Source organism: Myxine glutinosa, chromosome 5 (assembly GCF_964187855.1).
Source record: "Myxine glutinosa chromosome 5, kmMyxGlut1.1, whole genome shotgun sequence".
NCBI lineage: Eukaryota > Metazoa > Chordata > Myxini > Myxiniformes > Myxinidae > Myxine > Myxine glutinosa.
Window position 1 is genome coordinate 96,214,743 of NC_136265.1, and position 27,761 is coordinate 96,242,503.

The window sequence follows — 27,761 nt, forward strand, 5'->3', positions numbered from 1 at the left end:
TCTTGCTTGCCCTTCCTTCACCAATCAGTTGGTGGCTCCTTGCTCCTGCCTTCCTGTTAGTCAACTCTCGCCCAATAGCGAGTTGCTTCTTGCTCCTCCATTCTCTCTGCCAATCAGTCGGTCCTGGCCAATCACGGCTCCTCCGGGCGTGTCTTCACGGCCTGCCTGAGCTATGTGTGCCTGCCAAGTCGGGGTTTGTCAGCCCAAGTGCGTCATCTGGGTTCCGGTTAGTTTTATTATTTGTTATGGTTTAATTAATGGGCATTTCTTGCGCTCGTGTCTACTGCGGTGCCGAAAGGGACAAAGGATAAATCACATCGGGTAAGACATACAGGGATAATTTATCCATATTCCCTGAGCTAAATAACATGCCCCACCCCCTCGTGATGGGGACAGACATACCACTTATCCGACATCCGGGCTAAACAGAACTTATTACATGGGGTGATTCTACACCACATCCTGAGCATGTTAATTTATACATCCTACCTGTTCTAAGGTATCTCTACCCCACCGACATAACACTATTTAATGATACAAATGGTCTTCCTTCAAATCTTTAACACAGGTGACACAGTACTACTTGCCAGTGTGATAAACTTGATCTGAATTGCCCTGGACGTGTTCCAGAAGAATGTTGTTGTGCCATCTGATTTTCTTAAAAGTGGGTTCCTGATTTATTACCTGAAAGTTAGTGATGAAGGGAAACTGTGTACATATCAGCATATCTGCGGCATGGATTACATCTGAGCACAAATACTCCTTCCTTCATACACATCCCCTGTGTGTGAGGCCTTCTCACCATTGAATAAATTTGCTGAATAGGCTCAGATTTTCTCTTAATATCTAAACTTTTGTATGTTTCAAAATTCACATCAACATATAATGCAATTAACAGTTTTGTCAAAAAGCCTGCAACATGTACAATTTATTTTTGTGGATGTCCCAGGATGCACCCACCGTATGTGTGTGATGAACGTTTAAGTTATGCTAACTGCTTTAAGCAGAGGATAAGGTCTCAAGTATAGAGGTATTTCACATGTTGGTACTGTGTGGGACCAAGGTACTCAGGGTGAAGTAAACATCAGGAAGAGTAAGAGTGGTATGTTTTTTGCTTCTCTGAAGGTTCACCCACCATGTATGCTCAAGTTGGCTGTGGGAAGGATTCCTGTCATGTGCTGCCAGAATCGCAACAGCCGCCTGTGCTCGGGTGTAAAATGAAGGTGGAGGAGCTGGAAGGATCTCCTGAGATTCTGCAGATAAAAATTGAGGATGTGAACTCCTCTGGTCTGGAAGAAGAGCAAAGCGACCAGCCGAATGGTGAGTTGTGTGATCTTCATCACTTCTGATGAGACATGTGTTTGTTTAGTGCCGAGTTTTTTGTTTTTTTTCGAAATATGATAAAGGCTCGTGGAAAACAGAGTGGAATGGAAGATAATAAAATGGAAAGGGGGAAGCTACAACAGCAGAGTTAACATGAGATTGAGATGAAGGGGAGGGGATAAGGGGACATGGGGGTGAACAAACTGCACACAAGTTGAATGAAACATGGGAAGACGAGGAAGGGAAAGTGGGGATGAAACACAGGTAACAAACCAATGAACAAACGTGAATAGGTGAGGGAGATGGTGGAGTCGGTTGGTGTTGGGGGGGTTAGGGGGGGAGGAGGAGGTCTTTTGGGAGGTGGAACCATTGCAATTTGTATAAAATGCCATGAGTTTTGGAAGTATACCAGGTGAGGCTTTATTATACCAGGTGAGTGTCCAGGGGTATTGCCCCGAATTTTTATGAGCACCCCGATGAGCTTCGATGGAACGCTGTCTGTGGAGGAATCCGCGTCCTTTAATCTTCATTTTTGTTTTGTGGCTTTGCGACTGATGCAGATAAGACCAAAATTTTTTTAAATGTATTCATCATGCCGGGATTAACTCACCGACTCCTCCTAAAAGACAAATGACATCCCAAATGTCCACTATCTAATGCTGGCAGATGGGACATTTCGGTTAATATTCTTCTGAGGGACGGCACACACATTGCCAAATTCACTGCAAGTGACAAACCAGGATGTCAGTTTATATGTGTTGAGATTTCAACTCAGACAAGGTAGCTCAAAGATGTGTGTGCATACTCCGAAGGTATCTTGCAAGTCAAGTCCTTCAATAAAATTAATGATCAACAAATTATTTTTTCAAACCGCTCCTGAGCTTTTCTCCACTTGCTGAATCTTTTCCCCCTTTCCACTCCCCTTATCAAATGGTCACTTTGGCCGATCATACAGTCACTGTCTTAGCTTTAGCTTATTCATTCCAATCTCTGCATGTGTCAATCTGTGAACCTGCCATTCTATCTCGCATTTATTTTTCCATGAGGGTTGACATTTGAGACAAAAAAAATCAACTAGTCACATGTCGGATCGCAATTGTATGTGATTTGTCTCAAAATTGAGCAAACTCAATTTTGCCTTCCCAGCCTTCCCAACATTTGTCTTACAATCTCTTGTTGATTTTGATTTTGGCGGGTCGTGAAATTCCCAATGAAGTTGTGGTCGGGTAGGAATCATCTCGTAACATCGAGGCAGTTTATACAAAACGTAATGCTTTGATATCGCAATGTTTCGACACAACGCTATTCCCATGGGGAAATGTTTTTTTTCCTCTCTTCAAGGAAGATCTCAAATCAATGATTTTAATGCAATATTTATTTATTTATTTTCAGAATGTGGAACGAGCTTTGCAACAACAACAACAACAACAACAACATGCATTTTAAGGCCATTTTCCCTGCTAGAGCGGGGGTTAGACTTGTGGTCCCCGTGACAATCTTCTCCATTTTGCCCTATTTTCTGCATCTCTCCTTGTTAACCCCCTTGCCTGCATCTCTTCTTCCACCATCGTTAGCCAAGTCTTTCTCGGTCTTCCTCGGTCTCGTTCCTCTACTTCCTTCGACATTCATTTCCATCACCCTTTTCAACCAGTCACTTTCATCCTTCCTCAACACATGACCAAACCATCTCAACCTGTTTCTCTTTACAGCATCCATCACAGGCTCTATTCCCATCATCTTTCGCAATTCATCATTTGTCTTCCTCTCTCTCAACGATACTCCGCACATCCACCGAACCATTCGCATTTCCACCCTTTCCAGCCTTCGTTGCTGCTCTATGTTCATTACCCATGTCTCGCTCCCATAAATCATAACACTTCTCACACTTCTAAATCACAACACTACTATTCATACTTCAGAATGTCGAAATCATAACACTTCTCAATCACACATTCAGAATCATTGGAATCTCCTGCGATGAAGCGAACTCCGAGGGCCTTTCACTCACTCACCGCAGGCAGGTTGGTGGTCTTTCCGTCTTCGACCGACACCTCTCTGGCCTTGCCCCCCCCCCCCCAGCTCTCTCTGGGCTCTGTCCCCCAAATATTCCTACAGGTCGCATAAGATCTGCCTGCAACCCTCTTATGGATAAATTGCCGAAATCAAGACTCTCTGCTCACCTTCACTCCTTCATTCCTCTTTTCTCCCGCCTCTGGAACAAACTCCCTCACTCTCTTCAATCCCACTCCACCCTCCAGGTCTTTAAAACAGCTGTTCACCACCATCTCTTATCTTCCCCCATCCAAAACCTTGATCTTTTCTACCCCCGCTAATTTCACCCCAAATCCACTTTTTTGAAATACCAACTTCTGTCCTGGAAGTCCTTGGTGTCCTTGTGTTTTATACTTCCCCCCCCCCCCTTCCCACGCCTCCTCCCCCCAAGCCCTCTCCATCCCACACATCTCCCTGCTCTCAAATGTTGTGTTTGTGTGCTTCCCCTTCTCTCCCCATCTTGTCTTCCGCTCCCTCTTTTTATATATTTTGTTTGTCTGGTTGATTTGTTTGTGAAATAAATGTTCGCTCTTTCACGAGCCTCGATTCAGTATACAAAAAAAATTTAAAAAATTAAAAACCACATGCAGCTTTCACCTTTCCCTTCAGCTTCAACGACACTCCCCTCCTCATCAGCACACCACTCAGTTCCCGAAACTTCTTCCATGCACATCTCACTCTTGCAACCGTTGCCGAGTCTGATCCACTGAGGGTGGACACACACTTGTTTCGGGCTTTGTGAAAGGAAATGAGATTTACTTCCGTTGGATTTGCTTTCCAGGAGACGAAGGCAAGTTGTTTCTGGGCAACAGCCTCACCACAAGATTCCGTGTCCCATGGATGGGGGAAGGGTATGACAACTGAAGACGAGATGGGATAAATCTGTGCATGAGAGAGAGCAATTTACTTTGGAAGAATTCCCAGGATGAGTTGATGTCACAGGCGGTAGAGATGGGAGACCAGTCCAGATGATTGATGGCTGCTTGAAGACCGTGCCAGTTGGCCTGAGTGAAATGCCAGACTCCTCGACGCTGAGGAGGCTCTCTGAGAATGGTCAGAGAGATGTCCACTTTAACAAGCACATGATCAGATGAGACAATTGGAGCAGAAGAAGAGCAGCAGACATTTTCAGGGAAGTTAGTCATAACCAAGTCCAGAAGAGAAGATGCTCCGATGCACATGACCAAACCATCTCAACCTGTTCCTCTTCACAGCATCAATCACAGGCTCTATTCCCATCATCTTTTGCAATTCATCATTTGTCTTCCACTCTCTCAACGATACTCCGCACATCCACCTAACCATTCGCATTTCCACCCTTTCCAGCCTTCGCTGCTGCTCTACGTTCATTACCCATGTCTCGCTCCCATAAATCATAACACTTCTCACAGATGCAGCATACACCTTTCCCTTCAGCTTAAACGACACTCCCCTCCTCGTCAGCATGCCACTCAGTTCCCAAAACTTCTTCCATGCACATCTCACTCCAGCAACCGTTGCCGAGTCTGATCCACCTTCTCCATTCAGCATGTCTCCGAGGTAGCAAAATGTTTTCACACCTTCCAGCTTCACGCCTTCTCCAAGATCCAACTCAACATTTCCTTCATCTGCAGCTCCCTCTGTGCACACCTTACATTTGAATGTAGCTGCCACACTGGTTAATGACCCTCTCAGACCGCTACATTTTTGATGAACCCACTCAGCGCACATTGTACATTGAATGGAGTTCACTCCGACACCCTTCCTGCACACAGCACATGGCCACTTCCCAGTTCTTTCCACCTCACCACATGCTTTACCACTTGCCGTCACCTTCGTCTTTCCTATATTCACCTTCAGACCTTTTGTCTCCATACATTCCTTCCACTTGTTCATCTTTTCCTTCAGTCCATCCATACTTTCCGCAATCAACACCAGATCATCTGCATACAACAACTCCCACGATAAACCCTCCTTTACGTTCTGAGCCAGCACCTCCATCACAACTACAAATAGTAGTGGACTTAGTACCGACCCCTGATGCACTCCCACCTTCACCTCAAACTCACCACTGTTCCCGTTCTTCGTCCTTACAGCTGTGCGCGCTCTTTTGTACATTGCCATCACTACTCTGATCAACCATTCCTCCACTTCTAACTTCCTCAATGCCCATGTCAATACTTCGTGTGGAACCCTATCGAATGCTTTCTCCAGATCAGCAAACCCAAGAAACAACTTCTTCCTCTTCTCCATGTACTTCTCCTGCAACTGCCTCACAATAAAGAGCGCGTCTGTCATTCCTCTTCCTGGCCTAAATCCAAACTGCATTTCGTCGATCTTCACCTACTTCCTTATCCTCCTCTCCAACACCCTTTCCAATACCTTCATTCCATGCTCCAATAACTTTCTCGCTCGGTACGAGCCACACTCCAGAGGGTCACCTTTCCCCTTGTATAGAGGGACGAGGGTACTCAGTTCCCAATACACTGGAATGCGGCCTTCTTTCACCACCAGATTACAGATCTCTGTCATTCTCTTCACACCCCAACTTCCTGCTGCCTTCAACATATCTCCCACAACTCCCGTCGGCCCTCCCGCTTTTCTACTCTTCATTGCTTTTATCTCTTCCTCAACTTCCTTCTTAGTTATCTTCTCTGCCGGTCCTAAAACTGGGTTACTCTCTCTTTGTTGCCATCACATTCATTCTCTGTATTCAACAGCATTTCCATATATCTTTTCCATCTTCCTTTAATTCCATCTGGGTCCACAACGATTTGTCCCACTTCATCCTTCAAGCAACTCAACCCCATCACATCACACCTCTCTTTCGCTATCTGATTTGCAATCCTGAATACCGCTCTCTGACCCTCGTCCGAATCCAAGCGTTCTCCGAACATTTTCCTACATGCCTCCTGCGCCTTTGCTACCTCTTTCTTTGCAGCCTTCTTGGCTGCCTTATAACTTTCATGCTCTGCTTTTTCTGCTCCTGTACCCTTTGCCTTCTGCCACTCCTTGAACTTCTTCCTCTTCTCCTCAATCCTCTTTCCAACTTCAGCATCCCACCACCATGTTTCCAAGTGCTTCGGTGGTCCTTAGGTCCATCCACATACCTCACCAATGGCTCCCAACAGACTATCATTCATTGACATCCAACCACGTTCAAGCTCAACCACATCATCCTCTACACTACTCAGCCTCTCTTTTAATGCCTCCCTTATTGTCACCTCTTTCAACCTCCACACCTTCATGCTCGGTTGGTACTTCACCCGCCGAGCTCTCCTCGCACCTTTCACCCTCATGTCGCAGACAACCAAGTGGTGCTGTGAAACAGCCTCCTCCCCCGGGATCACCTTTGTGTCCCGTAGGTGCCCCCTATCTCGCCTACGCACCATCAGGTAGTCAACGGTTGTCGTCAACCCACCTGACGTGTTTGTAACAAGCTTATTATCCCCTTTCTGGAACTGAGTATTGCAAATCAACAAATCAGCTCCATCATCAAACTCCAAAATCCTTTCACCTTCTCCATTTCTCACACCATATCCGTAACCCCCATGAACTCCCTCAAAACCGTCCATACTCCTTCCCACATGTCCATTTAGGTCTCCTCCTACCACAACAACTTCCTCATCTTTCATGTTTTCCATCAGCTTCTCTATCGCACACCAGAACTTGTCCTTCTCTTCATCGCTCCGACCAACCTGCGGAGCATATCCCGAGATGACGTTCACCAAGAGCTTTCCAATCATCATTTTCACCATCATCAACCTATCACTCACTCGAGTCACACTCACCACACTGTCTACAAACTCCTCAGAAAACAGGACACCAACACCATTCACTCCCTCCGGGCACCCTTGCCACACAAACTTGTATTTCTGTCCCTGCCTACCCTTCACCATTCTCACACCACTTCCCTTCCATCTCATCTCTTGCACACAACATATGTCCACTCCTCTTCTTCTGACCAATACTTCCACCACTTCTCCTGATCTCCCTGTCATTGTCCCTACATTCCATGTCCCAAACCTCAGAAACCGATCTCCACTTCGGGCTGTACCCTGCCCATATGTCGTTGTAATTGTCATGGTTCTCTTTTTGAGGCAATGTTTTCACGGCCGGATGCCCTTCCTGACACCAACCCTCTTCGTCACCTCTTACGACAGGGATACGGTGTACCTATTCTAACCAGGGTACACACCGGGACGGAACTAGCTTTGCATGTGACACAAAACTGCTTGCATTTAATAAAAGTTACTTTTTTCAGACTTCTTTGTGAAAGTGGAAGTGAAAACTGAGCACGACATTGATGCCCACCTGTATCTTCCAGAATCAAATGACTCTGAAACTTCTTTCTTCAAGAACCATCCCCATGAAGGTTTTTGTCATTGTCTATACATTTTGATTTGGAAAGTTTGATGATGAATTCTCGCGTTCACGAAAAAAAAAACCCTGTGTTATGATTTAATTGCTTAAAGAAATAACCACATTGGCAGATCAATTTCTAAAACATTCATTATCCCCCTTATCATTTGTTGAAATATTTCACCCAACAACAATATACAACAACAACACACAACAACATGCATTTTAAAGGCCATTTTCCCTGCGAGAGCGGGGGTTAGCCTTGCGGTCCCCATGACAATCTTCTTCATTTTGCCATATTTTCTGCATCTCTCCTTGTTAACCCCCTTGCCCGCATTTCTTCTTCCACCATCTTCAGCCAAGTCTTTCTCGGTCTTCCCCGTCCTCTGCTTCCTTCTACATTCATTTCTATCACTCTTCTCAACCAGTCACTTTCATCCTTCCTCAACACATGACCAAACCATCTCAACCTGTTCCTCTTCACAGCATCAATCACAGGCTCTATTCCCATCATCTTTCGCAATTCATCATTTGTCTTCCTCTCTCTCAACGATACTCCGCACATCCGTCGAACCATTCGCATTTCCACCCTTTCCAACCTTCGTTGCTGCTCCACGTTCATTACCCATGTCTCGCTCCCATAAATCATAACACTTCTCACACATGCAGCATACACCTTTCCCGTTAGCTTCAACGACACTCCCCTCATCATCAGCACGCCACTCAGTTCCCGAAACTTCTTCCATGCACATCTCACTCGAGCAACCGTTGCCGAGTCTGATCCACCTTCTCCATTCAGCATGTCTCCGAAGTAGCAAAATGTTTTCACACCCAACAACAATATACCTTGTTGTAATCCTGTTATCCTCAATGTGTACTCTCATCCTTTCTGATTGAGCTTTAGTTGCATTCTTTTTATTGATTTATTCTCCATGTTTGTACATGATCTCGGCTCGTGGAAAAGGGTGGTGACAGAGAGAGAAAAATGGCCCTCGAGGGTGAAATTGATGTATCCTTCATCCTCATAATAAATATTTTAATGATAATTATGTTTAAAGAAAAAAAAACAAAAACATTTAATTGAACTATTAAAGATAATTAAATTGTAATAATAATTTTAAAATGATAATTTGTCATTATCCCAACAATAATAGAACTTGTTGTATAAAAAAAAAAACACCTTTAGAGGCCATTTTTCCCCGCAAGCGGGGGTTGGCCTTTTTCGGGAACTGTGGTTGTTGTTGTTTTTCGGTCCCCTTTTTGAAGCAATGTTTTACGGCCGGATGCCCTTCCTGACGCCAACCCTTTTTGCCGCCTTTAACGACAAGCAGGGAATTACCAGTGAACTGGTACTCAATTACTATGCTATTACAGCTATGCAGGCAGCAGGACTATTATGCTATATTATGCTATGCAGGGATGCTATGCTATGCAATTATGGTATTGTTGTATGCTGGTATCTTATTGATCTTTAATTGCACAGTTTTTATTGATTTACGAGGGAGGGCCGATGGGAGTTGTGAGAGATATGTGGAAGGCAGCAGGAAGTTGGGGTGTGAAGAGAATGACAGAGATCTGTAATCTGGTGGTGAAAGAAGGCCGCATGTCAGTGGATTGGGAACTGAATACCCTCGTCCCTCTTTCCAAGGGGAAAGGTGACCCTCTGGAGTGTGGCTCGCACCGAGCGATAAAGTTATTGGAGCATGGAATGAAGGTATTGGAAAGGGTGTTGGAGAGGAGGATAAGGAAGAAGGTGAAGATCGACGAAATGCAGTTTGGATTTATGCCAGGAAGAGGAACGACAGACGCGCTCTTTATTGTGAGGCAGTTGCAGGAGAAGTACACGGAGAAGCGGCAGAAGTTGTTTCTTGGGTTTGTTGATCTGGAGAAAGCATTCGATAGGGTTCCACGCGAAGTATTGACATGGGCATTGAGGAAGTTAGGAGAGGAGGAATGGTTGATCAGAGTAGTGATGGCAATGTACAAAAGAGCGTGCACAGCTGTAAGGACGAAGGATGGCAACAGTGGTGAGTTTGAGGTGAAAGTGCGAGTGCATCAGGGGTCAGTACTAAGTCCACTACTATTTGTAGCTGTGATGGAGGTGCTGGCTCAGAATGTAAAGGAGGGTTTACCGTGGGAGTTGTTGTATGCAGACGATCTGGTGTTTATTGCGGAAAGTATGGATGGACTGAAGGAAAAGATGAACAAGTGGAAGGAATGTATGGAGACAAAAGGTCTGAAGGTGAATATCGGAAAAACGAAGGTGATAGCAAGTGGTGAGGTGGAAAGAACTGGGAAGTGGCCGTGTGCTGTGTGCAGGAAGGGTGTCGGAGTGAACTCCATTCAATGTACAATGTGCACTGACTGGGTTCATCAAAAATGTAGTGGTCTGAGAGGGTCATTAACCAGTGTGGCAGCTACATTCAAATGTAAGGTGTGCACAGAGGGAGCTGCAGATGGAGGAAATGTTAAGTTGGATCTTGGAGACAGCCTGAAGCTGGAAGGTGTGAAAACATTTTGCTACCTCGGAGACATGCTGAATGGAGAAGGTGGATCAGACTCGGCAACGGTTGCTGGAGTGAGATGTGCATGGAAGAAGTTTCGGGAACTGAGTGGCGTGCTGACGAGGAGGGGAGTGTAGTTTAAGCTGAAGGGAAAGGTGTATGCTGCATGTGTGAGAAGTGTTATGATTTATGGGAGCGAGACATGGGTAATGAACATAGAGCAGCAACGAAGGCTGGAAAGGATGGAAATGCGAATGATTCGGTGGATGTGTGGAGTATCGTTGAGAGAGTGGAAGACAAATGATGAATTGCGAAAGATGATGGGAATAGAGCCTGTGATTGATGCTGTGAAGAGGAACAGGTTGAGATGGTTTGGTCATGTGCATCGGAGCATCTTCTCTTCTGGACTTGGTTATGACTAACTTCCCTGAAAATGTCGGCTGCTCTTCTTCTGCTCCAATTGGCTCATCTGATCATGTGCTTGTTAAAGTGGACATCTCTCTGACCATTCTCAGAGAGCCTCCTCAGCATCGAGGAGTCTGGCATTTCACTCAGGCCAACTGGCACGGTCTTCAAGCAGCCATCAATCATCTGGACTGGTCTCCCATCTCTACCGCCTGTGACATCAACTCATCCTGGGAATTCTTCCAAAGTAAATTGCTCTCTCTCATGCACAGATTTATCCCATCTCGTCTTCAGTTGCCATACCCTTCCCCCGTCCATGGTACACGGAATCTTGTGGTGAGGCTGTTGCCCAGAAACAACTTGCCTTCGTCTCCTGGAAAGCAAATCCAACGGAAGGAAATCTCATTTCCTTTCACAAAGCCCGAAACAAGTGTGTGTCCACCCTCAGGAGAGCCAGGAAACAATATCTCTCCGTTCTCAAGATCGAACTCTCTTATCTGTCTCCCTCTTCCAAATCCTGGTGGCGTCTGGTCAAATCTGTTTCTGGTGTTTGTTCCCCCTCCATCCCCTCCCTCACCTCAAACGGCTACACAGCTGACTCCGCACATGAAAAAGCGAATGCCTCAACTCTGTGTTTGCCTCTAAATCTTGTGTCCCAAACCCATCCCTCTCTGTACCCAATCGTACCCAGCTGCTCCTGGACTCTGTGTCCTTTCCTCCTGACAAGTTGGAAAAGTTTCTGTCAACCCTCGACTCTGATTCTGCAACTGGACCTGACGGCATCAGCCCACGGGTCCTAAAATCCTGTTCTTCCGCTCTTTCACTCCCTCTCTCTGTTCTCTTCACCCTCTCTTTTGCTCAAGGTCAACTGCCATCCGCTTGGAAATCAGCCAACATCCCCGCCTTGCACAAAAAAGGTGCAAAAACAGATCCTAGCAACTACAGACCAATCAGCCTTCTCCCAATTATCAGCAAAGTCATGGAATCAATCATTGCTTCGGATATGAAACCTTTCCACTTCTCCAATGGCTTGATCTCTGATCATCAATTTGGTTTCAGACCAGATCACTCTACTCTGGACATGCTGCTTCTGCTGTCTCAACAATGGATGGAGGTCCTCAATGCCAAATAGGAAATTAGAGCTGTCTCCCCTCGACATATCACGTGCCTTCGACACGGTCTGGCACCCCGCTCTGCTCACCAAACTCTCCTCCTTTGGTATCCATGGAAATCTCCACGCATGGCTGGCGGACTTCCTATCTAGTCGTCGTCAACGTGTGGCCCTGAATGGGTTTCTCTCATCTCCTCTTCCTGTTCAGGCTGGAGTTCCCGTGTAAGCATCTCTGCCGTATATCGCTGCTGCTTTGTTTTCGCATTTTGGTTATTTTGGAAAATTTCTTAGTTTTAACCATGGGTCCTAAGAAATTGAGTGCCAAGGGCAGTACTGAGAAGAAGAAGAGGATGATGTGCTTGGATATAAAACACGCAATCGTCGAAAAACATGAGCGAGGTGTGCGTGTTGTCGACTTGGCGAGGCAGTACGATCGTAGCAGTATGATCGAAACATTTTGAAAGGGAGGAAGAAACAAACCTCGTTGGACAGGTTTTTATTGAAACGCCCTGCAAGTGAAAGTGACGAAAGTGTGGCGAAAAAGGCAAAGGTCATCTCCTCCACCTCCGCCAGCATCTTCGTCTGATCTTCAAGGTAAATACACTTAATAAAACCAGTTTATTTCTTTACATTGTGGCGGACACGGAAGCTCACTGGCGTGGTGACATCATTCCGCGCACCGAGTGGGCGGCGGTCACGCCGAGGGGTAGGCGTGGCCTCAGGATATACACCGGGCGCGCAGCCCGGAGCGCGCCAGTGTTACAGTGAGCTCTTGAATAACGACTCTTACAAATTACCGCGTTGTCCGCTTCCTCCTTGTTTACAAGCAGCGCGCGTAACGCCGCTTATTATGTACAGTATATACGAGGTCGTGCTTGTTTATACATTATTTGTTATTTATAAAGTACATTTTTCTTATTTAAAAACACGTAACAAAAAAAATTGGTGTGGTTTTTGGGGGCTGGAACGGATTAATAGCATTTCAATGCATTTTAATGGGGAAATTTAATTTGAGAAACGAGCAAATTGAGTTACGAGCTCGGTCACAGAACGAATTAAACTCGTAAGTCAAGGTTTCACTGTATATCTATATATATCTATATATATATATATATATATATATATATATATATATATATATATATATATATATATATATATATATATATATATATATATATATATACATATATATATATATATATTGTCATGAATTTTGGGTCGGGGCACATATATACTCAGAGGCAAAAGTTATTGTGACATGGAATTTTTTCATTGGTAATCTTGTGAATGAATTTTTGGATTTGAACCAGAGAAAGAGTGTGTTAAAATGGTCGAAGAAACGCAACCAAGCAGTTGTTGTTCGAATTGCACGAAATTTGCAAGAAGCATGACATATTCGAGAAAAATGGCCAGCAATGTTCACTTTAAAAGGCCAGACAACCAGACGCTTATCATTTCCACTCAATGCAGTCTTAAGAAGTGCAGAAGTCAGAAAAACACCTCTATTCATCGTTCTGGAACAAGTTCGACATGCCACGCCTCGGGGAAAATGACAGATGGAGAGCTATCGGTATGCTTCAGTCTGGTACCTCGCAGCGTGATGTTGCTCATCGATTCAACGTCCATGGAAACACCATTTGGCAGAGCTTCACCGAGCTGACGGTAGGACACGTGTCTACAGGTGCACAGGTGAACGTTACATCAGGCCATGTGTTCTGGAAGGGTATCGTTTTCAAGGTGGGGGCGTTATGATCTGGGGTGGGATAACAGCTGCAGCAAGAACGCCAATGATTGTGATTGAGGGGAACTTGAATGCTGTGAGGTACCGAGACGAGATTTTGCAAATGGCCGCTTTACCGTTTTTGCAACAGAACGGCCCTAGAGTGACGTTTCAACACGATAATGCCAGACCACACGTTGCTCGAGTTGTACAGCAGTATCTTAATAAGAACAATGTTAATGTGTTACCCTGGCCTGCAAGATCCCCTGATTTGTCACCCATTGAACACGTCTGGGATGAAATGGAGTGACGTTTACGACGTCATCCGAATCCTCCAAAAACGCTGCAGGAACTCCACCAAATCCTTCCTCGGATATGGAATGATCTTCGCAAGGACTTTCATCGACGTTTAGTGGCCTCAATGAGGCGAAGGTGCCAGGCCTGCATCAATGCACAAGGTGGACACACTCGCTACTGACTGTGTGAACTTGCTTGTGAACCCCCTCTTGTGTTGTGGCTCATTTGCATATGCCAGGTGCACTGTTCTTATGGACTGTTGATCGTTACCATACCTTGAAACATTTGTCTTTCCATGTAATAACATTTCATTCACGGCAGTAAAAGTTTAACACTGATTCTGTTTGTTGTTTGTGTGTCACAATAACTTTTGCCTTTGAGTATATTGTTGCGGATATGAGATTGGCCTCCATCCATATCCGCTTGTAAATATTCCCCTATTTCCCCAATACTTCCCAACTATCCCCAATCCCCCATTCCCTAGTCCCATTTTCTGTAAACAACACTCTGTAGACCCGACCTTCCCCTATTTCCCCCATTAAATGTCGCATCCAGGTCCACCGCATCTCACGTAGACAACTATAGGACATCTTGCTAGTTATTCTTAGTCTATGTCAGTTAAGGACTCGTTTCCATTAATTCTGACTCTTCGTTGCACCAGAATGTGATTGTATGGCACCGTTAGAAAGTTTAGGACCTCCCAATACCTCCCCGCAGCTCTTCCTCATGGTACAACAACAACAACAACAACAGCAACAACAACGGCGGCGGCGCGGGGAGTGCGCGTCCTCACTCCGGCTTGGTTAGCCGCCATCGAACATGTGCTCCGACGGGGTTACCACGTAGGGGCTCGCTGTCAGCTCCTCGTCAAGGGCGGAGCCTGGTAACCCCCCGCACCCAATAGAAGCGGCGGACCGATTCCATCTGGGGCGGAGCCAACGAGCCGAGGGCGTGTCACTCCCCGCTGAGCATGCGCAGGAAGAGGGAGGTGACGTCAGATGCGCCCTCAGCTTGGAGAGAGAAGACGCGACCTCCGAGCGCTGCAATACCTCCCCGCATCTCTGGACCGGACCGCGTTTGATTCTGCCCCTGAGCCAAGGTGCACCTTGTGCTATCGACTGCCTGTCCTTCCCTGCCATCAATCCCCGTGTAAGTCAGTCTTGTCCCGTTTGCTGTGGTCTTGTCGGGGATAGATAAGACTGTGTCTAAGTGCCCATCTTTTCTGTGCTTTACCTCTTACCCTGTAATCTACCCCTTTTCTGCATCACCAATTATATCCTCCTCCGGAGGTCTTGAGAACTGTACCCCTTGTGTCGTTTCATTTAACCCAGCCGTTGTGTCCTTTCCATCATTGATTTAGCGTAGCGCGATTCGGCCAACGTTCGAGTGGAATCGGGCGGGATCGGGTTCTAATCGGGGAGTAACTGTTCGGACGCGGTAATACACCACCGCTCGGTCAATATAACATCTGTCCGCGATCCGCAACAATATATATATATATATATATATATGTATATATATATATATATGTATATATATATATATATATGTATATATATATATGTATATGTATATATATATATATATGTATATATATATATATATATGTATATATATATATATATGTATATATGTATATATATATATATATGTATATATATATATATATATATATATATATATATATATATATATATATATATATATATATATATATATATATATATATATATATATATATACATATACAGTGGAACCTTGACTTACGAGTTTAATTCGTTCCGTGACCGAGCTCGTAACTCAAATTGCTCGTATCTCAAATCAAATTTCCCCATTGAAATGCATTGAAATGCTATTAATCCGTTCCAGCCCGCCAAAAACCACACCAATTTTTTCAAAAATATACAGTATATATAAAAATATCTCGCGCTTTATGTTTCACCTGTATGCAGCATACAAGTTGGCAGGATGGCCTGGACTGGAGGTACGCACACTTGACTCTAAAGTCTAAACTGTCCAGCCTGGGTTTGAATCCCGACCCAGCTATAACCTGTCATGGGTGAATCACAGGCAGGGTGATTCATCAATGTGTGTACCGCTAAACTGGGCGCCCCGTTTGCGTCCCATTAGTTGTTGGATGTTAAGGATCTCACCATGTTTTCCACAAAGAGAAGGCGAGCTATCGCGGGCACTCTGAACAAGTTGTGGCCTGGCATGGCATGAACATGAAAACATGAACATGAACATGAAATGTTCGACATGAACATGAAATTTTCCGAAATAACCAAAATGCGAAAACAAAAACGCAGCGCTATACGACAGAGATACGTACTGTACTTGAACGGCAAGATAACCACGTGACCAGAACCTACCTGGTGGCGTAAACTCGAAATAACCAAAATGCGAAAACAAAAACGCAGCGCTATACGACAGATACGTACTGTACTTGAACGGCAAGATAACCACGTGACCAGAACCTACCTGGCGGCGTAAACTCGAAATAACCAAAATGCGAAAACAAAAACGCAGCGCTATACGACAGAGATACGTACTGTACTTGAACGGCAAGATAACCACGTGACCAGAACCTACCTGGCGGCGTAAACTCGAAATAACCAAAATGCGAAAACAAAAACGCAGCGCTATACGACAGAGATACGTACTGTACTTGAACGGCAAGATAACCACGTGACCAGAACCTACCTGGCGGCGTAAACTCGAAATAACCAAAATGCGAAAACAAAAACGCAGCGCTATACGACAGCGATACGTACTGTACTTGAACGGCAAGATAACCACGTGACCAGAACCTACCTGGCGGCGTAAACTCGAAATAACCAAAATGCGAAAACAAAAACGCAGCGCTATACGACAGAGATACTGTACTTGAACGGCAAGATAACCACGTGACCGGGTGGCGAAAGCTCGTAACTCGGATCTCGGCTCGCATCTCAAAGCAATAAACTGCCGGAGCGACGGCTCGTATCTCGAAAAACTCGTAAGTTGGGGCACTCGTAAGTCAAGGTTCCACTGTATATATATATATATATATATATATATATATATATATATATATAATATATATATATATATATATATATATATATATATATATATATATATATATATATATATATATATGTCGGGAGGGAGCTCAGGTAGTCACCAGGGAACTCAGGTATTCACCACAAGGAAAGATTGACAAGCGTTTATTAATTCACCAAGTTCACAGCTGTGGAGCAGAGCCGACAATATGCAGCACGAACGGACAGCGTGCCACGTCAGCCCTCCTGCCGAGTAAGCGGACTCAAGTCCGGTTTATAGAGGAATACTTAATCAGAAGATCTCCGCTGAAACTGAGCTCGAACAAAGGAAACTGGGCTAATGGTCCTCCCACCGGTATCCCTAAATGGGCTAATTCCCCCCACCGACGTCCGTTCCTGTTGCCTCGGGGGAGTGAAGCAAGAGCTTGTTATCTCGTGGGCCAGATGTCCTTTCAAAACTCCAGGATGACCAAAAGCTGTAATTCACGCGAGGGAGTTTACATTTCGATTTACAAAGGGACCATAAAGTGTGCATGAGGAGTCCCAGGCCTTTAGATTCACCTTTGGATCCACTTTCAGCGAGCATTCTCAATTTAGACTTAATCCAGAGCAGTAAACGTCAAGCATTCTGCCACACGAAATACAATTAATGTTTATAATAGTCTTACCAGGGAAAGGTCTGTGTATACAAAACTCATGAATCCCACGTATAGAGGTTACAGTTCACACCTTGCCTGCATTCCTGGCCGTGGCTCGTAAAACATGTTTCAAAAGCGACCGTGAGGTTTTAACAGACTTGCCGCTAGCAAGGAAAGGAAGCGTGCATTCTCATTTGAAGTATAGTGGCGAAGCGAACTTCTCAAATAACTACAAATAACGAGTTATACTTCAGCTTATAACAGAGGTTTGTAAAACAACAAACTTACTGATCGATATATATATCTATATATATATATCTATATGTATGTATATATATATATATATATATATATATATATATATATATATATATATATATATATATATATATATATATATATATATATGTATGTATATATATATATATATATATATATATATATATATATATATATATATATATTGTTACAGACGCGGTTGTGGATGTTGGTTTACCGAGCGGTTTGGTATGACCGCGCCTGCACGTTTACCCGATTATACTCGAACCTTGGCCGAGTCGCGCTACACTAGATCAATGAAGGAAAAGGACACAACGGCTGGGATTAAAAGGACACGACACCAGGGATACGGTTCTCAAGACCTCCGGAGGAGGTTATAATATGGCGGAAGGTTAGATTACAGGAATGAGAGGGACAGCATAGGAAGATAGGCACTTAGACACAGTCTTATATTAGCCCCGACAGACGACAGATAAACGGGACAAAACTGACTCACACGGGGATTGATGGCAAGGAAGGCGGGTGGTCGATGGCTCAAGGTGCACTCTTGGCTCAAGGACAGAATCGACCCGGTCCGGTCCAGAGATGTGGGAGGTCTCTCTCAGCGCTCGAGGTCGCGACTTGTCTCTTCTTCAAGCTCGGGGCGCATCTCACGTCACGTCCGGTAAGTCGCTGCGTATATCCGGCGGGGAGTGACACGCCCTCGGCTAGTTAGCTCCGCCCCAGATGGAATCGGTCCGCCCTTCTTATTGGGTGCGGGGGGGTTACCGGCTCCGCCCCTGACGAGGAGCTGACAGCCGGCCCCTTCGTGGTAACCCCGTGGAGCGCATGGGCAATGGCGGCTAACCACGCCGCAGTGAGGACGCACACTCCCCGCGCCGCGCCGCCCCCAATCTCCTCTGTTGTTGTAGTTGTAGTTGTTGTTGTTGTTGTAGTTGTTGTTGTTGTAGTTGTTGTTTCATGGGGAAGATGGGAGGAGGTAAGGGGAGGTCCTAAACTCACTACTGGTGCCATACAATCACATTCTGGTGCAACGAAGAGTCAGAATTAATGGAAACGAGTCCTTAACTGACATAGACTAAGAATAACTAGCAAGATGTCCGAAAGTTGTCTACGTGAGATGCGGTGGACCTGGGCATGACATTTAATGGGGGAAAAAGGGGAAGGTCGGTTCTACAGAGTGTTATTTACAGGCAATGGGACTAGGGAATGGGGGATTGGGGATAGTTGGGGAGTATTGGGGAAATAGGGGAATATTTACAAGCGGATATGGAGGCCAAATGCCATATCCGCAACATTGCACCCTTCTCTACCCTCGGGGCGTCCCGACCCGATAAATTTTTACCTATTTTAGTGTGCCACTCAGATGTAGTTCCCTCTACTATTAACTCTACACTGAGTGCGACAGTTTTACAGATATTCACAAATGAGTAAATATGTCCCCCTGCGACGTTGCACCCTTCTCCTCACAGAAACACGCCCACAGGATAACCGAATCGCGGAAAGAATTCGCAAACTAAACATACAGCCGGTAGGGAGCATTATTTACAAGACTACGCTGATATTTACACTACGATCCAGGACCTGTTTTTGGAGGAACACATGCAGATGTTATGCATAGAGAGAGCACGCATGCCAGCATCGATATACCAACCCACGAGTGCTCTGTGGCCTTACGGCCTTTAATAATGTGCAGAGCACCCCTTCCCAGCACCAAAAGCACCACCCCATCACACAGTCAGCACCATCCGGTGCACCAATAAAGTGTTTATAAATCACCGGTGGTGTCGCAGCCGGCCGATGTTCTGCCGCTGGTCTTGCCTTCATGTGGTGCACTTGGTGTTCTTGCCTCTTTCAAAAAAATAAAGAAAGGCGCCAACCGCGTCCATTTCTGTATTGTGGCCGTCAGGGGGGCAACTATAAGTGGTTCACCTTGTATGGCATAGGTGCCACGTTGACCCATAGGTCCATCCACGGGTGGTGCTTGGCCGCAAAAGAACTGCGGTCCATTGTGGGTGGCCACCAAAATTGCGGTCCATATGGTGTATCGATCCAGGCAGCAAGCAGCGAAAGTGCAGGCCCACAACTGCGTAGCCAGCACCTCTCTCTCCTCTCTCTCTGCCCCAAAACCAGATCCTCGGAGGTGGGAGACAAAAGAAGCAGACAAGTGAGTAAGGTGGTAAGGGCGCAAAAGTGCACGCAACACAAGGTAATGCACACTAGGGGCACATGGGAACCAGGTGAGACAGGTACGTTCCTACCGTACGCTCCCCCCCCCCCCCCCAACCAGGTAACCTACATGGCCCCTCCCTTACCCCTTACTGTATCCACAAAACACAACACTACTCATAAACATCTACTTTACAAATCAACAAACATCCCTACTGTCTTCCCCGTTCCTCCCATAAACCAAATTCGTCTTCTCTCCCTCCTAACCAATCAAATTTGCCATTTTCAACTCTCATCAAAATTTGCCATCTCCAACTCAACATCATAATTTGCTATCACCAATTCATCATCAGTCCCTCCTAGGGAGGGAGAGATGGAATCACCCCAATGTCTCATCCACGTCGTGATGCGTCTCACAAATCCTCACAGCAATTCTCATTTCCTGCACCAAAACAAAGAAAACACAGGTGTGAAGTCATCATCATCACCACAGGTAAGTGGCTGCGTATGGTGCGACAGGTTCATCAATCCTAACTATTTCCTAAATGACTTTAACAACTTTACACTACCCGGGGTCTTTCTCCGGCCAAACCATTGGCCCTCTTACACTATGGGTTCTAAAAACCAGTTCCCATTGGCCAAACTGTGGTGCTTTTCAATTTGGGGTCTCACTCCCCCGATTCATCTCCCGGTGCCCTCGCACAATTTCTGGGCTGTGGCGTGTACCTCTCCCAGCAGGTCTACCCACCTGCACACCTCCACCACTGCAGTTGCCTCCGAGCTTACCTGCTCCTTACCCTAACCTAACTATCTGGGGAAGGCCCTCTGGCGCTCTCCCCACTCGGTGCCCTCTCTGGCACTGGGCTGCCCGATCCACACCCGGGATCCTCAGGCACCCACTCACAACTACCGGCTCCCAGAGCCCACCTGCGGCCTCACCTGGCCGACATCCTCACAGTGGTGGAGTGCCCAACCAACTACACACACTAACAGGCTACACGCCCAGCCATTTCCACAACACTAATGCACCCATTCACAACACCATTCTGCAACCGCACCACAGATGCCAATATCCAACCACAATTTACCTATACCCTCTACCTAACACTTACACTACCCGCCCCGGGTACTCGTGAAAGGGGTCCACTCTTCCCCCATCCACACCTTCACACCATGCACACCACTCCGTACCACTTACTCCAACTCTCTCCACACACCTGTACCTGCACACCTGTGCTCTCACACCTGGTGCCACCTGCACCCTTCTCTCCCCAAGCGCATTCGTGCTGATCCACAACACTCATTACTCACACACTGCTCCACACACCTGTCCAGTTGCACACCTGTGCAATCACACCTGTTCAATCACACCTATTCAATTCTCACACACACGGCATCATCTCAGCTAACTACTCCCCTCTGAAACTTGCGCTTCCTAGTCGTCCCTTTAAACTATTGCGCTCCCACGTCATTATCATCCATACTAATCTACCTGCGTCCCCACTACAGGTATCAGTCACTAACTAAACTTAACGTTACTTACTGTCATCCTCGCTAGATCCCTACAATATAACCTAACCCACCCGGGCTAGTTTTCACTGCCATACACCCCATAAGCTATTGCTCCTTTGCCCCCACATGGGAAGGGTGGCAGGGATGCCACCCTTACCCACCGGGCCCATCGCTCACTACCAATTTTGCACATCAAATTTCCACAAATCAAAAATTTGCCAATCACTACCCATCATCTGCCAATCCCTTGCCAATCATCAAATTTTGTTTTTCTCTAATTTTGGGGCCAAAACACTATCCTCATCACACAGTCTACTCACTAATACCTCTCGGTGCGCCAATTCCTGTCCAAAGCCCGGCTTCCTAAAGCCAAGCCATGAATGCGGGTTGTTCTGTGCCAGCGGCTGGATGCGTCCGGCACTCGGTGCAGGGACGGGGGCTTACCCGGGCCGAGATCCCACGCACCATCTCGGCGTGGAGCCATCCAATGTCCCGATCTCGACCTGCCGGACTGCCTCAACAAAAAGTGGTCGCCATGACGACCCTTTCTATCGGGCTGCCCGCTCCGCCTAGTGGAGCACGGACACGGCCGTTCAAAGCGAGGCCCAGCACGCACCGTGGGCCCGATTCGGCTAAAAGTCGCTCTAACCTCTAAACCGGTTACCGTCGATGCTTCACCTGGACGCTTACACCCCGCAGCCCGTTCCTTGCTCACACATCCAGCCGTGCCCATGCTCCTCGTACCTTTACTTACACACCCAGGTACCCTCATTCCACTCACAGCCTTGGTCACACACCTGGCCACCGAACACCTTGGCACACATTCGTTGGTAGCACACCTCACCAACACACCTCTTCGCGCCCCCTCCTCGGTCACCTCCTCTGTGACAATCACAGGTGTGCCCTCATTCGCACACCCAACCACGTGCCTCACCACCAATTCCAGCGTGCATTCCCACTCACGCTCTACCATTCCAGGTGTGCATCCTTCCATCCCAGGTGTACATCCTCGCTCACCTGTCACAACCAACTCACGCTCCTTGTCACTCTCACTACTCTCACCACCACTCTTGACAACGCACTCACCCTTACTCTTGACAGCACACTCTTTCCCCATGCACCTGTCCGTCACACACCTTTCTCGCGCACACTCTCCCGTTACACCCTCTGTAACACTCACCACAGGTGGACACACTTCCTTACTTCTGACAGCGCACTCTTTCCTCATGCACCTGTCCGTCACACACCTTTCTCGCGCACACTCTTGCGCACACTCTCCCGTCACACCCTCTGTAACACTCACCACACCGCGCTTCCACGTGCTCCCTCGCACACGCGCTACGACCGACTCACTCTCGCCAGCACACTCACTCCTTGGCACGCACTTTTTCCTCACACACCCCAGAGTCGGACTTTCTTGCACACCTCCTTTTTCGCACACCAGACCTGTCGCACACTTCACCAACGGCCTCTCACGAACACCCGGGTCCATCTCGACCCCCAAGCTTCTTAAATCCCCTGGCGCATCATACGCACGACCATATTGGTCACCACTTACACCGGGTCCTCTTCCTCTTCGCTTCTCCTCCATCACCTGCGAATCCCTCATCCGGTTAATGAGCACATCATCACGATCCAAACACAGACTTTGGACCAATTCTTTTATCTCCTCTTTTATCTCTTTCTTATCCCCTCTCCGTCGCTTCTTAATTTCGCTCACCCCTTCTTCCACTTCTTCTAGTTTCTGCTTCACCTCTTTTATTCCCCGGTACGTCTCCTCAAGCTCGTCCTCCAAGGCTACCTTGACCGTTTCCATGTGCGTCCTCACCTGCCGGTCCTTCGTCTCCATTACCTCTATCACCTCGTCCAACCTCGTTGTCAATCCCTCACGTACCATCTGACATTCCCTCTTCGTCGCTATCAAGTCATCTTTTAGTTCTTTCTGTGTCGCTTTTAACCCTCCTAATACCGCAGTGTTCCTTTGAACCTGCTCCGTTAGTCCTTTTTGTCCCTCTGTCAGTTGTTCTACTTCCTGCGTCAGGTCCTCTATGCCCCCTTGTAACTTTACAGTCCCCTTTCTCACCTCCTTCTCCATGTGCTCCTTACAGTGCCTCACCTCCTCGCGCACTCCTCCGACCTCCTCACTCACACCTCTTCTGATCTCCTCTCCCATCACTTGCATCTCCTGCCCAGATGCCACCCTCATCTGCTCCATTTCCCCCCTGTGAGCATCCAGTTTGGTTTCTACCCCCATTCTGACCCCCTCTATCTGCTGCCCCATTTGGTTAACTTCCCTTTCCGCTTGGTCCCTCATGTCCCTCAATTTGCCTTCCATCCTGTTTTCTAACCCCTCTAACCCCTTTTGCATCCCTTCCATTTGATTCTCTTGAGCAGCCATTCTGTTTTCTACCCCCATTAACCCCTCCTGTATTTCCCCTAATCTATTGTCTAATTTCCCAAATTTCTCGTCTAATCCCTTAAAATTATTGTCTAACCCCTCTCCGGTACGCCTCGCTTCGTCCTTCATTACCCCCATTTCGTTTCCCATTACCCCTATTTTGCCCTCCAATCGCTCACCCTGAGCATCCATCCGGTTCCCCATTACCCCCAATTGCTCATTCTGAGCCTCCATCCGGTTCCCCATTTGTCCCATACTGCTTTTCAAACCTCTAATTTGGTCTCCCAATTGCTCACCCATTTGTTCCATAAGGGCCCTCATTTGCAGGAGGAAAAGGTTCGAATCCACCAGGGGCGCTGCCACGGTCGCGGGCGCGGTGACCAGCGAGGCGCCATTTTGCGCGCCCGCTACGTCGGGCGCAACGACGCTATTTTGTGCGTCTGCTACCCTCACTGCTTCGCTCTCCTCACGTCCCTCAATTTGGTCCTGGACCGACCCTGCCTCACTCTCCCCTACCGGACCCCAGCCGACTTGGTCTGCCATAGCGCGACTTTCAAAATTCGGGTTTTTATATTTGGTAAAACACAATCGAATTTCGCCGTTATAATTTCGAGCGCGGGAAACGCGCTCCGGATCGAATTCTACCTCCCAACACCAATTGTTACCCTAGTGGTACAATTGATGTTCCAAAATTTGGGCCTAATAAATTTAGTCCCAGGTCCGAATCCGACACTCCTGACACCAATTGTTACAGACGCGGTTGTGGATGTTGGTTTACCGAGCGGTTTGGTATGAACGCGTCTGCACGTTTACCCGATTATACTCGAACCTTGGCCGAGTCGCGCTACGCTAGATCAATGAAGGAAAAGGACACAACGGCTGGGATTAAAAGGACACGACACCAGGGATACGGTTCTCAAGACCTCCGGAGGAGGTTATAATATGGCGGAAGGTTAGATTACAGGAATGAGAGGGACAGCATAGGAAGATAGGCACTTAGACACAGTCTTATATTAGCCCTGACAGACGACAGATAAACGGGACAAAACTGACTCACACGGGGATTGGATGGCAAGGAAGGCGGGTGGTCGATGGCTCAAGGTGCACTCTTGGCTCAAGGACAGAATCGACCCGGTCCGGTCCAGAGATGTGGGAGGTCTCTCTCAGCGCTCGAGGTCGCGACTTGTCTCTTCTTCAAGCTCGGGGCGCATCTCACGTCACGTCCGGTAAGTCGCTGCGTATATCCGGCGGGGAGTGACAAGCCCTCGGCTAGTTAGCTCCGCCCCAGATGGAATCGGTCCGCCCTTCTTATTGGGTGCGGGGGGGTTACCGGCTCCGCCCCTGACGAGGAGCTGACAGCCGGCCCCTTCGTGGTAACCCCGTGGAGCTCATGGGCAATGGCGGCTAACCACGCCGCAGTGAGGACGCACACTCCCCGCGCCGCGCCGCCCCCCTCTGTTGTTGTAGTTGTTGTTGTAGTTGTTGTTGTTGTTGTTTCATGGGGAAGATGGGAGGAGGTATGGGGAGGTCCTAAACTCACTACTGGTGCCATACAATCACATTCTGGTGCAACAAAGAGTCAGAATTAATGGAAACGAGTCCTTAACTGACATAGACTAAGAATAACTAGCAAGATGTCCGAAAGTTGTCTACGTGAGATGCGGTGGACCTGGGCACGACATTTAATGGGGGGAAAAGGGGAAGGTCGGTTCTACAGAGTGTTATTTACAGGCAATGGGACTAGGGAATGGGGGATTGGGGATAGTTGGGGAGTATTGGGGAAATAGAGAGGAAATTTATGATCAATTCATAAATTGATCGTCTGTTTGCCGTGTCACGAGCAAGGCCTTGTACAGTGTGCACTGTACAACCTTGAGGCTTTGTTTTTCTCTCAGTGGTCCGTCGTTTGTGATCCAATAACTTTCGTTCTCTGTATTCCCAGGCTTTTCACCCATAGCCTACTTCCTTGTGTAAATCTCAACTCAAAAAAAAAACAAAAAAAACATTTCCTTCTCTGTTCTCATTCGTTTATTCATTCTTATTCGTTCGTTCGTTCTTCGACCACGTGTTTCTCCCCCATTTCCCCAGATAGTTTTCACTCATTAACCTTCAATGTTTACACTTTCCCCTGAAGTTATGTATTCCGTCATATTTTATAACACCTTTTTCTTCTTCTTCTTTAAAAGGCTGCTTTCGACTTGCTCACCAAATCAATTCATCCCAAAAAAAATATCCATCTCCTATAGTGCCTTTTTTCTACATTCCCTAAACTCTCCTGCACTCCATCCTCCATCCAGCGTCCTTAAACGTATTTTTAACTCGAAGGTCACAAGAAACTCGTTTTGCAATAAATGTTCGTTTCCCATAAATCGTACACTTTCAAAAATCCAATCTCACCCCTCCCCTCCAAATCTTCCCCATAACCCCTCCCCTCCAAATCTTCCCCATCACCCCTCCCCTCCAAATCTTCCCCATCACCCATCCCTTTCAAATCTCCCCCCTTGCCCCCTCCCTCCTAAACTACCCCCTCACCCCTCCCCGCCAAAACGCCCCCTCGCCCCTCCCCTCCTAGACTCCTGCCTCACTCCTCCCCTCCAAATCTCCCCCATATCCCATCCCTTTCAAATCCCTCCCCTTGTCCCTTCCCTCCCAAACTCCCCCCTCACCCCTCCCCTTCAAATCTCCCCACCCTCATTGCTTCTCAATTTCCCCCCTCTCACTCCCCCTCCTCAAAGCGTCCTCCCCGCTTCTTCCCCCTTCAAACTCTCACCTCCATCTCCCCCAACCTTCTGCCTCGCTCTTCCCCCTCCTCAAATAACACCTCATTGTGGCTCACCCAATCACCATCAAACCTTTTGTCCGCCCCATCCTTCCCTTTCTCCGAGCTATTCTGAAATCTCTGACACACCTTCAACAGCTCTCCCTACCTCTTCCACCTCTTCCACATCTTACCCTACCTCTCCTCCCCCCTGTTCTGTATCTGATGCTCCCCCTTCCTCTTCATTAACGGTATGGACCTCAAACATCCGGGGCCTTCGTTCAAACTTAACTGATCTCTCCATACAGGTTGCTTCTGTCAAACCAGACGTGATCTGCTTAACAGAAACTTTCCTCCTTTATGATGTCTCCGATTCCATAGTATCTCTCCCGGGCTACTCCCTCCTCCGGTATGATAGACCTGAGCCTCGTCCTGGAGGCGGGGTTGCTATCTTTATCAAAAACTCTCTTCCTCACTCGCCCTGCACTGCACTCTCTCCACCTCACCCCCAGGAATACCTCTGGCTACGGCTTCCCCTTCGCTCCCACCTCTTGTTCATATGTGTGTTGTACCGTCCACCAAACAGTGATGACTCCATCTACATCTCGCTGTCTGATGATATGGACCAACTTCTATCTACTCATCCCAACTCTCTCTTCCTCATATGTGGTGATTTCAACTGTCATCATGCCAGTTGGCTGGGTGTGGGTACCTCTCTCACCAGCCATGGCTCCTCAGCAAAGGACTTCTGCGACTCACTGGGACTGACACAATCTGTCAATTTCCCGACCCGGATCTCAGTCAACGGAACATCTTCTCTTCTGGACTTGGTTATGACTAACTTCCCTGAAAATGTCTGCTGCTCTTCTTCTGCTCCGATCGGATCATCTGATCATGTCCTTGTTAAAGTGGACATCTCTCTGACCATCCTCAGGGAGCCTGCTCAGCGTCGACGAGTCTGGCATTTCACTCAGGCCAACTGGCACGGTCTTCAAGCAGCCATCAATCATCTGGACTGGTCTCCCATCTCGACCACCTCTGACATCAACTCATCCTGGGAATTCTTCCAAAGTAAATTGCTCTCTCTCATGCACAGATTTATCCCATCTCGTCTTCAGTTGTCATACCCTTCCTCCCGTCCATGGTACACGGAATCTTGTGGTGAGGCTGTTGCCCAGAAACAACTTGCCTTCGTCTCCTGGAAAGC

The 27,761-nt window shown here is 47.1% G+C and overlaps 1 protein-coding gene and 1 long non-coding RNA gene across 2 annotated transcripts in view; one reads left to right on the forward strand and one right to left on the reverse strand.

The window, feature by feature from the left end:
* Positions 1-27,761, reverse strand: part of LOC144891992 (uncharacterized) — a 707,648-nt gene that overhangs the window by 570,724 nt on the left and 109,163 nt on the right. The gene's annotated exons all lie outside the window — the stretch shown is intronic.
* Positions 1-27,761, forward strand: part of LOC137427354 (uncharacterized) — a 53,150-nt gene that overhangs the window by 10,911 nt on the left and 14,478 nt on the right. Inside the window, exons 2-3 of the mRNA XM_068116792.2 lie at positions 1,126-1,320; positions 7,619-7,729. Coding sequence (XP_067972893.2) covers positions 1,126-1,320; positions 7,619-7,729 — 306 coding nt within the window. The remainder of the gene's footprint in view (positions 1-1,125; positions 1,321-7,618; positions 7,730-27,761) is intronic.